Source organism: Rutilus rutilus (genome assembly GCF_951802725.1).
Source record: "Rutilus rutilus genome assembly, chromosome: 3".
Taxonomy (NCBI): domain Eukaryota; kingdom Metazoa; phylum Chordata; class Actinopteri; order Cypriniformes; family Leuciscidae; genus Rutilus; species Rutilus rutilus.
In genome coordinates this window covers 52526346-52543317 of record NC_140211.1, presented here as the reverse complement: position 1 = coordinate 52543317, position 16972 = coordinate 52526346, and the positions used below count along the sequence as shown (strand labels likewise).

At 37.7% G+C, this 16972-nt stretch overlaps 2 protein-coding genes across 2 annotated transcripts in view; one reads left to right on the top strand and one right to left on the bottom strand.

Moving 5' to 3' along the window:
* Positions 1 to 16972, top strand: part of hnf4b (hepatic nuclear factor 4, beta) — a 457854-nt gene that overhangs the window by 404338 nt on the left and 36544 nt on the right. The gene's annotated exons all lie outside the window — the stretch shown is intronic.
* LOC311287121 (uncharacterized protein) lies at positions 10425 to 15867 on the bottom strand. Its single transcript, XM_084403730.1, has 4 exons — positions 15508 to 15867; positions 13556 to 14174; positions 11398 to 11484; positions 10425 to 11312 (listed from the first exon to the last, which is right to left on the bottom strand). Exons 1-4 carry the CDS (start codon positions 15782 to 15784, stop codon positions 11183 to 11185), a joined length of 1113 nt encoding a protein of 370 aa, XP_084259856.1. The 5' UTR covers positions 15785 to 15867; the 3' UTR covers positions 10425 to 11182.

Below are 16972 nucleotides of genomic sequence, written 5' to 3'. Positions count from 1 at the left end.
TTCCTAAAGTGGGACACTAGGAAATTTGATACAAATATAAAAGATATAGTTTATACGTTCAAAGTTATACTATTTTTTGATGGATAAACATTTCATAACCACATTAGGCCAAAAAGCAGGATTGTTTTGTTTGAAATTAATTTATAGGCCTATACTCCTTAATATCAAGTTTGTCAAAACTCAAAAAGGTGCTTCCTGTTTGATGATTGCTCCAACCTCATATATGACTGGACATTTTAGGGGATCAAAATCACCGTATTAACCACAGCTTTGGTTAACCCATAGTTTCATTTACAGTGGGGAGATTTTGCAGGTTTTCCCACTTACAAATCATGCAGAAGTCTGTAATTTTTTATCATAGGTACTCTTCACCTGTGAGTGACGAAATCTAAAACAAAAATCCAGAAAATCACATTGTATGATTTTTAAGTAATTCATTTGCATTTTATTGCATGACATAATTATTTGATACATCAGAAAAGCAGAACTTAATACTTGGTATAGAAACTTTTGTTTGCAATTACAGTTTCCTGATCATACGTTTCCTGTAGTTCTTGACCAGGTTTGCACACACTGCAGCAGGGATTTTGGCCCACTCCTCCATACAGACCTTCTCCAGATCCTTCAGGTTTCGGGATTGTCGCTGGGCAATACGGACTTTCAGCTCCCTCCAAAGATTTTCTATTGGGTTCAGGTCTGGAGACTGGCTAGGCCACTCCAGGACCTTGAGATGCTTCTTACGGAGCCACTCCTTAGTTGCCCTGGCTGTGTGTTTCGGGTCGTTGTCATGCTGGAAGACCCAGCCATGACCCATCTTCAATGCTCTTACTGAGGGAAGGAGGTTGTTGGCTATTAAGATCTCGCGATACATGGCCCCATCCATCCTCCCCTCAATACGGTGCAGTCGTCCTGTCCCCTTTGCAGAAAAGCATCCCCAAAGAATGATGTTTCCACCTCCATGCTTCACGGTTGGGATGGTGTTCTTGGGGTTGTACTCATCCTTCTTCTTCCTCCAAACACGGCGAGTGGAGTTTAGACCAAAAAGCTCTATTTCTGTCTCATCAGACTACATGACCTTCTCCCATTCCTCCTCTGGATCATCCAGATGGTCATGGGCAAACTTCAGACGGGCCTGGACATGTGCTGGCTTGAGCAGGGGGACCTTTTGTGCGCTGCAGGATTTTAATCCATGACGGCGTAGTGTGTTACTAATGGTTTTCTTTGAGACTGTGGTCCCAGCTCTCTTCAGGTCATTGACCAGGTCCTGCCGTGTAGTTCTGGGCTGATCCCTCACCTTCCTCATGATCATTGATGCCCCACGAGGTGAGATCTTGCATGGTGCCCCAGACCGAGGGAGATTGACCGTCATCTTGAACTTCTTCCATTTTCTAATAATTGCACCAACAGTTGTTGCCTTCTCACCAAGCTGCTTGCCTATTGTCCTGTAGCCCATCCCAGCCTTGTGCAGGTCTACAATTGTATCCCTGATGTCCTTACACAGCTCTCTGGTCTTGGCCATTGTGGAGAGGTTGGAGTCTGTTTGATTGAGTGTGTGGACAGGTGTCTTTTATACAGGTACCGAGTTCAAACAGGTGCAGTTAATACAGGTAATGAGTGGAGGGCTTCTTAAAGAAAAACTAACAGGTCTGTGAGAGCCGGAATTCTTGCTGGTTGGTAGGTGATCAAATACTTATGTCATGCAATAAAATGCAAATTAATTATTTAAAAATCATACAATGTGATTTTCTGGATTTTTGTTTTAGATTCCATCTCTCACAGTTGAAGTGTACCTATGATAAAAATTACAGACCTCTACATGCTTTGTAAGTAGGAAAACCTGGAAAATCGGCAGTGTATCAAATACTTGTTCTCCCCACTGTATTTATGGGGGACCAACAAACACTAGACCTTAGGTGTCCCACATTAGGCAGTGTCCCACTTTAGGGCATTTCACCCTATATTATATTATCTGACCATAAAAAAACTGATGGAATTTAAATAGAAGACTTGGCTTCTACTCACAGTATACATACAGTTTAAAGTGTATATTACAATTAAATTATAATTACACTAGAACTTGAATCTGGTGTGGTGACAGATCAGGTCTCCATTAGGACCCCAAGATCCCATTGGCTCAAATGACTTTTAATAGGCACTCTCTTTAGCGCCTGTTTACAGTTCCTACAAAATCATGTTATTATAAAGACTGTTTGAACTTTTATAATGACCATTAATGTCTGTACTTGTTAGTTTATGTACTAGCATAGTATACAAATAAGATTAGCCTGATATGTGCACATGAAAGCACATGATGAGCACATGAAATGTGCTATATAAATAAACTTGCCTTGCCTTGCCTTGCCTTGCCTTGATAGCTTAGTTTATACACTCATTTGTACTTGCTACATGTATTCACAATAATTTTTAATGTAATTACGTTTTAAATTAAGTGTTAAATGTCCAAATATTTAAGTTACAAAAACAATATAATGATGTTTAATTATTCACTTAGGCTATTATTATTATTATTATTATTAAGCTAATTAATTAACAGTTTATCAAATGAAAGAAACATTCATTTTGTTTTATTATGCACTATATAGTAACCTATACATATTTTGCATTCGTATGTAGGCTACTTAATCATTAACTGATATCAAATCAGCTACTGATGGTTCAGCTACAAACAGGACATTAGGAGACTATAAAGGACAGTCAGGACGGCTGAGAAGATAATTGGTTACTCCCTGCCCAACCTCCATGATCTTTACACCTCCAGAGTGAGAAAAAGGGCTAAGAAATTCACTTTGGACCCCACACACCCAGCCCACTCTTTGAACTATTGCCCTCTGGCCGGTCCCATCAGAACAGCCAGACACGAAAACAGTTTTTTTTTTCTTCCCTGCAGGCTATATTCATCCTGAAAAATTTAACTGCACATGGTCTACCATAACAGTACATTTGTACATAACATCTAAAATTGTACATCTGTAAATTATATCATAAACTCTTCACTTGTAAATAACATCTGTACATTCATTCAAACAACTATATAGCCTATATAAATACATATATTTTTCTATATACGGTGCTATGCATAAGTTTAGACACCCATGCTAAAGTTGACTAAAAAGAGGAATAAAAAATCATCTTTTGGAAATTGAACTTAATGCCTTAATTTAAAAAATTAGGAAAAATCCAACCTTTAAGGACACCAATTTTCTTTGTGAATGAATAATGTATCGTAAATAAATAAATGTTCTTCCTTAAAATACAGGGTGCATAAGTTTGGACACCCCTATTCCCATAGAGGCAGGCAGATTTGCATTTTTAAGTATTTAAAAAAAAATTTTTTTTAGGATACTATGCATCCTGATAAAGTTCCCTTGGCCTTTGGAATTAAAATAGCCCCACATCATCACATAGCCTTCACCATACCTAGAGATTGGCATGGGGTACTTTCCATAAGATCATCTCTCAATGCAAATCAAACTAGCTATTAGGCTAACTGAAATAAAACCATGCCGATCTCTAGGTATGGTGAAGGCTATGTGATGATGTGGGGCTATTTTAATTCCAAAGGCCAAGGGAACTTTATCAGGATGCATAGTATCCTGGATCCATGAAGTAACTGGCCTTTAAAAATCAAAATCTGCCTGCCTCTATGGGAATTTAACATAGGGGTGTCCAAACTTATGCACCCTGTATTTTAAGGAAGAACATTTATTTATTTACGATGCATTATTCATTCACAAAGAAAGGTTGGATTTTTCCTAATTTTTTAAATTAAGGCATTAAGTTCAGTTTCCAAAAGATGATTTTTTATTCCTCTTTTTAGTCAACTTTAGTATGGGTGTCTAAACTTATGCATAGCACTGTATTTCTACTACTGTATATGACACATTACATTTTTTGTTTCTTATATTATTGTTATATTTTATGTCTACTTTGCAATTCATGTCTGTAACAGTATGTGTATTGTTACAGACATGAATTGCAAAGTAGACATAAAATATAACAATAATATAAGAAACAAAAAATGTAATGTGTCATATACATGTCTATAACAGTATGTGTATTGTGAAGTTGTTGTTGCATGAGACCTTTATTATGCATGTATGAGGCACCCGAGGTGTTGTGGGTGTTGTGTGTATTGTGGCAGGAAATATCGGGAAGTAAACTTTCATGAGTTCAGAGAGTTCATGTAATTACATGTGAGCCTGTTTCTTTCATGATTATACTATACACAGAAAATTGAAAAATGGTGGCAGTGGGACATGACGGTAAAGACTGAAAACAAACCGCTGGAGATTATAATGACAAAACCACTTCTGAGTGAACCAAAGAGATTACAATGCATGCTTATGCGTCTTCAGTAGTATCAAGTGAGACTTCAATACTGTCCAGGCAAACACCTGCTTCTGGCTGATATCAGATGACAGGACAGGGGCCAAGTGGAGTCAGAAGTAGAGTCTATCAACATGGTGTATCCGTGTCCAAGGAGAGACTACAGATAATACAAAGATCAACAGAATTAATAATAATACATTTTATTTCTAATGTGCTTTTCTTAGACTCGAAGCGCTACAATACACAAAAAGAGAATAACAACAATAAAACAAAGACATTCAGTTACAATAAGCAGCTCTAAAAAGGTGTGTCTTTAAAGAATTCTTAAAACAGTCCAACGTTGGAGAGTCTCTAATTCCCGATGGAAGAGGTGTGGTGCTGATACCGAAAATTTTGAATATATTACCATTTTTTGATGGATCGATTTGGGAGACCAACATAGAGTGCATAAACATAATCAAGCCTCAACATAATAAAGGCGTGAATAATAATAATACATAGTTACATTTATATAGCGCTTTTCTGGGTCCTCAAAGCGCTTCACATATGGAAGGGGGGAATCTCCTCAACCACCACCAATGTGCAGCATCCACCTGGATGATGCGACGGCAGCCATATTGCACCAGAACGCCCACCACACACCAGCTTACTGGTGGAGAGGAGACAGTGATGAAGCCAATCAGTATGGGGATGATTAGGAAGCCATGATGGACAGGGGCCAATGGGCAAATTTGGCCAGGATGCCGGGGTTACACCCCTACTCTTTTTCGAAGGATATCCTGGAATTTTTAATGACCACAGAGAGTCAGGACCTCAGTTTAACGTCTCATCCGAAGGACGGAGCCTTTCTGCATCTAGCAGCGATAGAAAAGGTCATAGTCTAGCGATATTTTTAGATGGAAAAATGCAGTTTTCGATACCATTTTAATATGGGCATCGAACATCAGTTCTGGGTCAAAGATAACACCAAGATTGCGCACTTAATTGCCAAAGAAAGTCATTGAAGGTATTCAAATTTGAACTGTTAAGTTTAAGTAAAGCCGTTGACGTACTGATAAATAGAAGTTCTGTTTTTGACTCGTTGAGTATAAGAAAATTGTCATGCATCCAGGCTTTTATCTCATCCAAACAGGTGGTAAGAGCTGTAACTGCAAGGTTTGGATTAGGGTGCATGCTGAGGGTGTACATCTGCGTATCGTCAGCATAACAATTAAACCCTAACCCAAACTTACGAATGATGTCTCCCAAAGGCAACATATAAATGCTAAATAAGATGGGACCAAGCACAGACCCTTGTGGGACACCCTGCTGAACTAGTGTTGGTACAGATTTGTTTTCCCCCCAGAGACACAAACTGAAATCGATTAGTGAGATAAGATGTAAACCATTCAAATGCAGTACCAGAGATTCCTAGCCATACACACAATCTTTCAAGAAGGACAGCATGAGATATTGTGTCAAAAGCAGCAGTGATGTCTAACAATACTAAGATACTACAGGCACCCATATCAGCAGAAATGAGAAGATCATTTGTGACCCGGACGAGGGCAGTCTCAGTACTATGACCTGATCTAAATCCGGATTAGAATGGTTCTAGGAGATTGTTTAAGGACAGGTATTGCTGTAGCTGGCCAACTATAACTCGTTCTAGGATTTTAGCCAGAAAAGGTAGATGGGCAATAGGCCTATAGTTAGACAAATCCTCAACATCATAACCAGTCTTTTTAAGGACTGGTGTGATGGCAGCTAACTTAAGGGCCGAAGGAACCTGACCAGTTGATAAAGAGTGATTAATGATACCAGTAATAGAGGGGCACAATAATGGTAAACACTTTTTAAAAATCTCAATAGGCATGGGCTAGACACAGAATTAGACATAGAAACTCCAGTCTTTGAAAAAAGTGATACTCCAGGGTTGGCCTGATGGGTAGAAACAGGGACCAACTCATCCCTGGGAAAAAAATGGAACAGACTTGTTCCAGTTCAATGACCGGGATTACATGGTCACAGTGGACTATCTGCCCAACTTTTGGGAGGTGGATCACTTGGAAAACAGAGTCAAAAATAGTCAAATGCAAATTAAAAGCACATTTTGCAAGATATGGAATTCCAGACATTGTTTTCAGACAATGGCCCCCAGTATTCATCCAATCAATTCAAGAAACTTTACACACAAAACGTCTTAATTGGGGATACCCACACAGTAATGGAAAAATGGAGTCAGCTGTAAAAAGTGTAAAAAGGCTTATATGGCTAAAGCCAAAAGAGCTGGGGTGGATCCTTACCTATAGCAATATTGGATCACCAGAATACAACAGGATAGCAGCCCAGCAAGGGCACTGATGGGTCGACAAACTAAACCTATACCTCCCATGTGTGAGTTTACTTCGTCCAGGTCTGATATCCAACAAATCAGGCAACTACAAGAATAGACAGTTGAGACAGGCTCAATACTACAGTGCAGCCAAAGATCTCAAAGAGCTGCACTACAAGGACAAAGTGAGAGTTCAGCCGCTGACAGGACAGACACAATGGTGGCCAAAGGCAATGGTGATAAGCCCAGTGGAACAAAGATTGTATGAAATTAAGATGGGAAGTGGACAAATCCTGAGAAGGAACAGAAAACATATGAGAATGAGCAAAGAACTTGGTGTTGACTTTCCGGAAGTGGCAGGGCAGACGACAGGCAGGATAGATGACCACTGAGACCGTCAGTAAGATGGCGATAACGTGAGTGCAATAGAGGCAGCTCTGAAGGAAAGACCAGGCAGGAACACAAGTAACACGTAGCTTGATGTAGATCTCAGATGTAGCACCAGTCTTGCCACCAGGTAGAGACTCACAGAACCAGAGGCTTGACACAGAGGTTAGATAGCTGCACCAGTCAGGCTGCCAGGCAGTTAAGAGTCAGTGACCAGGGAACTCGGGATACAGAGCAGGAACACACAAGATGAGACTCAAGACAAGACAGACAAGATATAGCGACAATAAAGAGAACAAAACTAAACTGATAAGATCAATGACTAGAGAAACATAAAGTAGAGAAATAAATATATAAAAAAGCAAACTAATTCTTTCAAACAGATACCTCTAAAAAGGCAACAGACGGAAGGACATAATTATTTGGTTCTTTCTATCACATATAATGAATTCATAATGTAAAAACCTAAGATCTAAGATAAAAAACTGGAGTTGCTAAAGAGAAGCAATACTTCCACTTGACAGGGAAAATAAGAACTGAAGAAAATAACTCAAAATAAAATTCTAAAACAAGAGAGAACTCAAACTAGATTATAAAGCACAAGAGCTAAAGCTAAGCAAAACAAGGATAATCTGATACTGGGAGTAGGATTTTTTAAAAAGTGTAAGCGCAAGGATATTTTCAAGAGCACAAACCAGAAAACACCACAAAGTAGGCCTACATACACAAAACAAACCAGCGAAGAGGGAAAGAGACACAATATAAAGGGACCAGAGCACATGAGGAAATAAATGTATTTAAAATACAAATACAAAATACTGTGTGAAAAAAATATTTTACATATAAATACAGTATTTTGTATTTTGAAAATACACAAAATACATGTGAAATTGGCCATCCAGTGCAGGTATAGGTCACAGTGAATGAAGAAACTACACAGGCCTACTGACTTTTCATTCCTAACCTCATCTCTGCTCTCTCTGTCATTCTTTCTTTCTTTCTTTCTGGCAATTACAAATAAACTTATGCAAAATAGCAGCCATTATTGTACTTATTTCTGGTTGCAATGTAGTCTATTACTTGTGGTGAACACTATTGAAAAATTCATACTGTATGTAAAACTGTGGGAACCTATCTCGCAAAGAATATGGATGGGCGATATGACCAAAATCTCAATTTTACTTCACAGTAACAATATCATGGTTCCTCAATATCAGTTTTGATTCCACAGCATAAACTGAATTTCAAACTCTTTTGAGGTGTTGTTGTTGTTGTTGTTGTTGTTGTTGTTGTTGCTGCAGGTAGTCCAATGCTTTTTAAGTAATTTTATGTTTATTTTATGTAAAGTTTATTTGTTTCTATAAGTTTATTAAAATTAGAAAGTGTATCTAAAATTTAAAATTAGAATGAATTTAGATTCATTTGACACTATTTACCCCTTTTTTATTATTACTTTTTATGTACAATAAAACTAAAAGCTGAAGATTTCTGTGGTGTATCATTCATCAGTGTTTGTTCTTCCACTCCAACGTTCCAATAATAGGCTCTATGCACGAACGCTGCTGACGTATTTCCGGTAGGATCTCAGCCAGCGTCTTTACTTCCGCATAGCGCGTTCTATAGGACAATTCACTTCAATAAAATTCATTTTCTCAGAAACGGAGACAACGATTTTAGAAACTGATTCGCTAGTCGGATTTCGCGCGATATGAGAGAATACTCACCCTCAAAGTTGTTGATGTAGCTCGTAATTTATAATTTAAAGAACTTCTCTTTTTTACTCATGTGTGACAGTTTAACTGCCTTACAATATTGTTAACTTCATTCACGTTAACCGCTGGAAGTTTTTGTAAACAGCGAGTGTAATTTGCCATTATCTCCACCTAATGCAAAAACTGCTTCTGACGCAGCACCGGATGTAACTGGGCGGGCTGAGACAAAACGCGGAAGCGATCGTGCATAGAGCCTATTCCTGCCCACTAAAAGCTGCACGGATAAATTTGCTTAGGCTAACTGTTACCCCACAAATAGGCCCATCTTATCTATGTAAACGATTTAGAAAAAGTTCCATCGATTCACACTTTATATCATCGCTATGACGCTATGATATGTAGAGTCATATCACCCAGCCCTAACATGCAGTAATGCTTTAAACACATTTGACAAGCTAGTTGATAAATCAACAACCGATCAAGACTGATTGGCTAACGCTATTTTCCCAATTGTCTGTGCTCTTTTATTCTTTTATGTTAACTGAAGTGAATAATGCACTATTTTAACTTTAATCAACAAGTAGAATTGATCACGACATTCTCACCTTATTCCAAAAAAAATAAAAAAAAATAAAATCGCTGATCCAATGCTGAGCTAGTGAATGTCTGAACTAGTTGATGCATAAAGAGGATGACTGGCAAAAAGTATTTTGAAAATACAAAAATACTCATCTTAAATGTATTTAAATTTGATTTTTTCCAAAGGCTTTAAAACACAAAATACAAAATAGTTTTTTTGTATTTCAAATACGTATTTTAAATACATATCTGACTGTCTGTCTGTTTCGCGCTTCAAAATCTGTTGACTGTTATGCCGCGCTTTGATCTGATTGGCGGTTGGCAACCAATGTTAGGATTGTCTCTAGGCAACCAGTAGAGAAATTTAAGCTGACCAAAAATCAACATTGATTCAATGTTTGTCTTTTCAACACTGAAAAACATTGAATTATCAACATTGATTCAATATTATTTTAACATTGAATTTTCAACATTGTTCCAATATTATTTTAGCATTGATTTTTCAACATTGATCCAATATTATTTAGCATTGAATTTTCAACCTCAACCAAAATGATGATTCTGATGGAATTTCAACATTTAATCAATGTCACCTTGCTATCTGGGATGTATCTGAAATACTGCCCATCCCTGAGTATGCGAGCCTGTTTCTTTCATGATCATACACAGAATATTGAAACAATGTCTGCACTTAAGGTGATGATACACAGGGCAACTTTTTGAGCAATGTTGCTGGGCAATCTTGCCGAGCAATTGTTGCTAGGGCACTTTCTTATTGGAAATGGGCAATACATTTCTATCTGGATCATTTAGATAGGTCGTGGGCCCTGTGTCTCATTTGGTTGCCCGTTGATGGCAACATTGCCCAGCAACATTGCTCAAAAAGTTGCCCTGTGTATCATCACCTTTAGTCTGTAGGCCTACTTTCTTCTGCACGGCAGCTCCTGTCACCAAGACTAATTCCTTGTGTGTGCTCATTTTGATTCTGAATCTGATATGGAGACCCGATTTCGAGGGAGGACCCGAAATGTCATGACAACGGAATCACTGGAACGGCTGACAGAAAAATGCGAGAGGAAATTGCAGAACAGATTGTTTATTTTTCACATTCTTTCTTAAAGATATCGTCCTAAATAAGTATAGGAGGTTCCAAAAGCCATTTCTGTCCAAACAGCAGACATGGTCTCAAATTCAAAGAATTAAACAGTTCCTCACATCCATATTCAACTTACTTGAAACACCTCTGGTGCATCTTTTTTTTTTCTCCTATTTTTTCATTTTTATAATTAGCCTACTCATTGATAGAGATATTGTGAAACTCATGACATTCTTCAACATAGGTGAACATTGATGCTCCATGAATATTGAAAGTAACGTTTTCTTGCTCTCTTATGACATCATGTGGCCAAAAGTGCACCTGCAATGTTCTCAAGTAAGTTCTCAAAAAACTAAATATAGGCTACTTTTTCTTTTAAAGACATAAATACAGTTCCAGAAAACATGTGAACCCAGATGCTTTGGCATGAGCTCAAGATTCACACCAGACATCCTAAGAATATTGATTAATTGAAACAGTTTTGTAAAGAGAAAATAACATTGTGCATTTATAAGCAATGATTACAGGCAATATTTGGTGGTGATAACTGCTGCATCCTGCATTATGAGTGTTTATACCACTGCTATCTGTTTCAGCAGACCATGTTTCTCTATGTTCAAATAAAATATTATGACAAATGCAGAAATGCATAATCCAAGGGTTCACATAGGCTACTTCTTCCTACAACTGTCATGTTCTCAAATACTTCACATACTGCAGTTTGATTATTTTTTGCAGTCCTTTTCATTGAGCAGTTGGTTGGCACACACATCTCTCTGCTCTGATATCCTTTAGCTCCTTTATAATAATGTCCGCAGTGTCACTGTTGTACATCACGATGAGAGATGACAGTCCTTGTGGAGTGCAGTTTGATCTATAAAATATATGAAGACAGTTTTAAGTTCATACCTGTGTTTTCAAAACTTAGACTCACAATTGTCATGCATAACTATATGCACCTTTGAAGTACATCATTTTCTCTGTGGCGTTTTCTTTGTCTCTGAACAGGCATGGGTGACGCAGACATTTCTTTCAAACAGATACCTCTAAAAAGGAAACAGACAGAAGGACATAATTATTTGGTTCTTTCTATCACATATAATGATAGCCTACATATAATGCAATAAATTATTATGCTCAACATTAGGGCTGTATCCAAACCAGTGTTGAGGAACTTGGGAAGCTACTTTGAAAGTGTTTGATACAAACCTGAAATAGTTCAACAAGCGTTTTTAAACATTAACACGTACTAAATACAATGAAACATATTTACAGTACAACTGAGTCGACATATTATACAGAGATTTGATTCGGTGAATCGTATTTAGGCCTAAATGAACCGATTGGTTCAGAGAACTTGATTCATTAGAACGAATTGGACTTTCAAAGGCCACAAGTTACATTTACGGCCAACCGATTTACTAGGAATAATCAGACTTTCCGGGCTACATGTGTACTGTTTAGAATCAGCTGTCTGACCAGAAAGAACCGGACTGTCCTGACCTTTTAGGTGAGCGTTTAAATATTCTCTCAGCTATTAAAACAACGATATGTAACGTTAGCGTTTGGCCGAACTACATTGCTACTTGTTTAAAGGAGTCGCTCGTTAATGGTTTTACTTTTAACAGCTGTCATTATGGTGAAATAATATTTTCAGCAACTATATTTAATATAGTTATTTACATTTGAACGAAAATGTATTAGGCTATAGTATAGCTTACATTTATATTTGCCTAGGCCTAAATGCAATTAGTTGAACTAATTTTTTTAAGCAGGACTTAAAGGGATAGTTCACCCAAAAAAGAAAATTCTGTCAGCATTTACTCACCCTCATGTAGTTCCAAACACATAAGACTTTTGTTAATCTTTGAAACACAGATGAAGATATTTTTAATGAAATCTGAGTGATTTATGTCCCTCCATTGGCAGCTATAAGCAGCTACCACAAAAAGTTCATAAAGAGATCGTAAAACGGTTTAGTCCAAATTTTCTGAAGAGACACAATCACTTTATATGATGAACAGTTTTAATTTAGGCTTTTATTCACATATAAACATTCATCAAAACGTGCACATCAGATATGCGAGAACCAATGAGGTTCATTCTCATGTTAAGCAGCACATTTGAACTTCTGCAAAAACAATGAGGGTTTGTTCCCACTTTGCAAGCAGTTTCGGTTGAGCTTCTGTTTATATCCGCTGATCAATGTTTAATAAAAGCCTATTCAATCTGTACATCATTTAAGTGATCAAGTCTCGTCAGACAATTTGGATTAAACCGCTAAATTCATATGGATTAGTTTTACAATCCCTTTATGAACTTTTTACAAAGTGGTAGTTGCGTGGATTGTCAATGGAGGGACAGAAATCTCTCAGATTTGATTAAAATATTAATTTGTGTTTCGAAGATGATCTAAAGTTTCACGGATCTTAAACGACATGAGGGTGAGTAATTGTTAATTTTGTGTGAACTAACCCTTTAAGTAAATTTTATAATTCTACTGTCTTTGAAATGTGCACTGCTGAACGTAGGCTACTGACAAGCATTTATGGCAAACTAAAACATACTTTATTGTCATTTCTATTTAAACTTTTATGTTTAAAAATATTTGTAATGATGAAGTTCCCATTTAATTAAAAATATATCAACTTTAACGTAATATCGAATAACACTACAGATAAAATGATGACGAATTACTTTTCATGTGCTTTAGTATATTAGTCAACACATTAAAATAAGTCTAGGCTACATATTTAAAGCATGTTAAAAGATTAAAACATCATGACTTAAAATGTACTTTAAAGTAAAACTTTTAATTTGACATTATTACAATGTACACTTTTTAAAAGTCTTTAACACTTAAGTGGCCTTTTATTTCATTTATTATTTTATCTGCAAATACAGTTAAAAAAATAGCCTACCTTTAATATTTAAAGTACACTACAAGTGCACATTCAATACGATTAGGTGTATTTTTCACAAGGGAAATCGCACACTATCAATATTTAGTTAGTACTGTAATCGATGTGTGTTTTGAATGGCACATTCTTAAACTTGTACATATTGTCAAGCCCCCTTATTCATCTAGTGATATATTACACACAGACAGGCTCATACCTACAAATACTTATGTTGAAACTGGATGGCTGCAGTATCCATTGACTCAACTTGCTCGTATGAAGGTTGACATGATGTACATACAGCTTGCATGCAGCTACATGTCTCCCATGTCTCAAATGTATTTGCTGTCTCTCATATTCTGAGCTGACCATGCAGCTCTGCCTGTGTTCTGAGCTCACTCCTGAAGCCCTCTGCTTTAGCTCCATTGATTTGCTCCTGTAGACCACTAAAAGCGGCTGGCGAAGAGAGCTGCCATTCAAGCAGTAGAGGCTCTGTGTGAGGGCTTCGTGGAGAACCAGGCTGCCGCTCTCATCCCCAAAGCGAAGCTGGAAGCCCAGGACATCTGAGTGGCTCGGTGGCTGGGTTATTGCAGCTGTCACGTCAAAAACGTCATAGCCTGTCGGAGGAACCCGGTCCAGACTCAATAAGTGCTCCACAAGAGGGCCACTAATGCTCAGGTTATCTCTTCCTGGTGAAAGACTATGTACTGTGACCGTCACACTAAGCGGCTTGTGATGAAGAGTCTTCCTCAGCAGGACCAGCTCTGCAACCCTCATGAAGGGACTCAGCTGGGACATGTTGAACCATATCCATCCTGGAGTGCCGTACTTTGAATCTTGTTTGAAAAAGAACATCTTTTAAGGGTCTTTGGGGTGAAAATTAAGCAGAATTTATTTTATACCTTTTTTATAATATTTATTTAGTTGTATTTATATAACTTCAAAGGTTATCAAATCTTTTTATGCATCAACATCTCTTCAGAGAAGTGTAAAAAATACAACTACAGTGAAGAAAAATGGTAAGTCAATAATTTTATCCCTTAAAACTAATTTTTGATAATCACAATGACATATTCAAACATTGTTTTCTTTGACAATCATTTATTAATGCCTTAAATGTTATTATATATGCTTCATTTAGTAGCGTCTTGAAGACCGTATGTAGCCCCGCCCCTTTTCTGGCTTGCGCTCGTTTGTATTTCCACAGCCTATTTACCGCTCGTTTTAAAATCTTCCTGGTCTACTGGCATTTGTTATGACATCCGCTTCAAACATTATTATGCTCTTGATAACTTTCGTCAACTCTACAATAAGTAAATCCACTTCACCAGCTAATTACTCTTCGACAGCGATGCCATAGATATATATACAGAGCTACCGCAAAAATGGAATTTCAAAGACAAAATTCTAAAGATGGCTATGTGCTTGTTTCTCTGGCTCACAAGAGAAGGTATGCGTGGATCATTAATATGCAAATTAGTCCCCGCCTCCACTCAATCACACCAGCTCGGATTACCTTATCCAATCGGTCAACTGTAGTAAACGCTACACATACTTAAAAAACGTTTTACAGGCACATCAATGAAAACCACAATAGCACTCATTATATTTAGGGAAAAGTGTTTTTTTTTATTTTTTATTTTAGATCTTGACCAAAAATGTATTCACCTCTTAATGGAAATAAAATCACAACATTTATTTCAATCAAGAGATGCATTCATTTTTGGTCAAGATCTTGTATTGACAATGCAAGAGTCCAGCACTCTGTAAAGTCTCCTCCAGCACATCCCAAAGACTTTCAGTGAATTTAAGGTCTGGACTCGGAGGTGCCAATTCATGTGTAAAAATGATTCTTCATGCTCCTCCCAACCATTCTTTCACAATTTGAGCCTGTTGAGTCTTAACATTGTCATCCTGGAATGTGGCCATGATGTGTCTTCCTACATGTTTTTTTATTTTTAATATTTAATTTAATATCTTAATTGTTTACTTCGAATTAAAGTAAAGACAGTAGAGCGTTGGCGCTTGCAACGGCAAGGTCATGGGTTCGATTCCCAGGGAAAGCAAGACTTGATAAGAATGTAAATGTGTACCTTGAAATGCAATGTAAGTCACTTTAGATAAAAGCGTCTCCCAAATGCATAAATGTAAATAAAAATATATACTTACCTTCAATGCTCCGGAAGCTCTGTACAAGAGTTCCATCTGCCCCACTCGGGTCTCTTTCCTGTGTGTCCAAGGACTGGTAAACGTGCTTCATGTAGGGGTGTGGCTTCGCTTGCTGAGGTGCCGACAGTTTATTTATGTGCAGCATCTCCAAAATAGCTTTGCTCAGGTCTCTATCCTCCGGTTCCTCCCCCTCATCTTCCATGAACACCAAACTGCGAATCCCTCCTAGTCCTAAAAGACCAATTAGGAAGCATAAAAACGATGCGGAAAACCTCATTCTGCAACAAAAAAAAAAAGAGCTGCCAGATTCACAGAAGAAAGCCGAACCCTGATTCTCCGTCAGCTCGGTCAGGGAACAGTGTGGACAACAGAAACTCGCTCACTCATTAGAGGGTGGGATTCAAAGCCCATGAAACCAACAGCCAAAACACTGAAAAAAGCAATTACCGCTTTCCCACAGAAAACCCAGGAATGTCACACTCCATTTGACAGGCATTGTGCTCTCAGTTTACGTGGAAGTGCCGCAAAGTGAACAGGCTTGTTTTGGTTTTGAGGCTTCAGTTCCTTTCACTTGAATCAAGGGGTCTTTTCAACTAGTTGCTCTTTCTCAATGTAAGCGGATAGTGCTCGTCTAATCTATGTTCATTAACCTTTGCGTTCTTGGCACAAACAAAGTATCAAGTGCAAGCTCTTCATTATATCCTTGAGATTCATTTTGAAAGTTGTGGGTAATAATTTAGCAATAGACGTCATTATTGCTTATTTTCATGGCTGGTATTTTTAAAAACACATGGATGGATTACAATTTAATTATTAGCAGAAAATAGAATATAAATTTAGACTGACTGATAACTTTGATTGACAGTGTCACGAAACTGCTCCGAGACTCGAAGGTGAGATCCAATTGCAGCTTTATTAAGGGGCAATCCAGACACGTAATCCAATAAACAGGCAATGGGTCAACACACAGGTAGACAGTCCAAACAAACAAAACAAAACAAAACAAAAACAAGACAGGCAGGGGTCAGAGGCAAGAAATCCAAAAACCAAGAAACAAGAAAACCAGGAAAACGCTCAGAGTTGCAGTGTGACACTAAACAAAACTTTGCAGTGAGTGAATGAGTGAACATGGTATAAATAGGCTGAGACTAACAGGGTGATGAGACACAGGTGAAAGCAATCAGTGATGATGAGTCCGGGCAGTGAGTTATGGGAAATGTAGTTTGTGAGAGAGTGATAATAGTCGGGTGTGGAGTGCCCTCTGGTGGCTCTCAAGGGCACTCCAGCAGGTGACCGTTACAGACAGCAAGTTTCTGGTACAAATGGCACCATTTTCTGAGATTCCTGAGAATGATCTTAAAAAACTGTAGAAAAATATATAATATCTTGGCTGCAAATTACCAGTACCCTTTTCATTCATTTTATACAGACATTTAAAAAAATGTATTCAACAATTAATCACAAG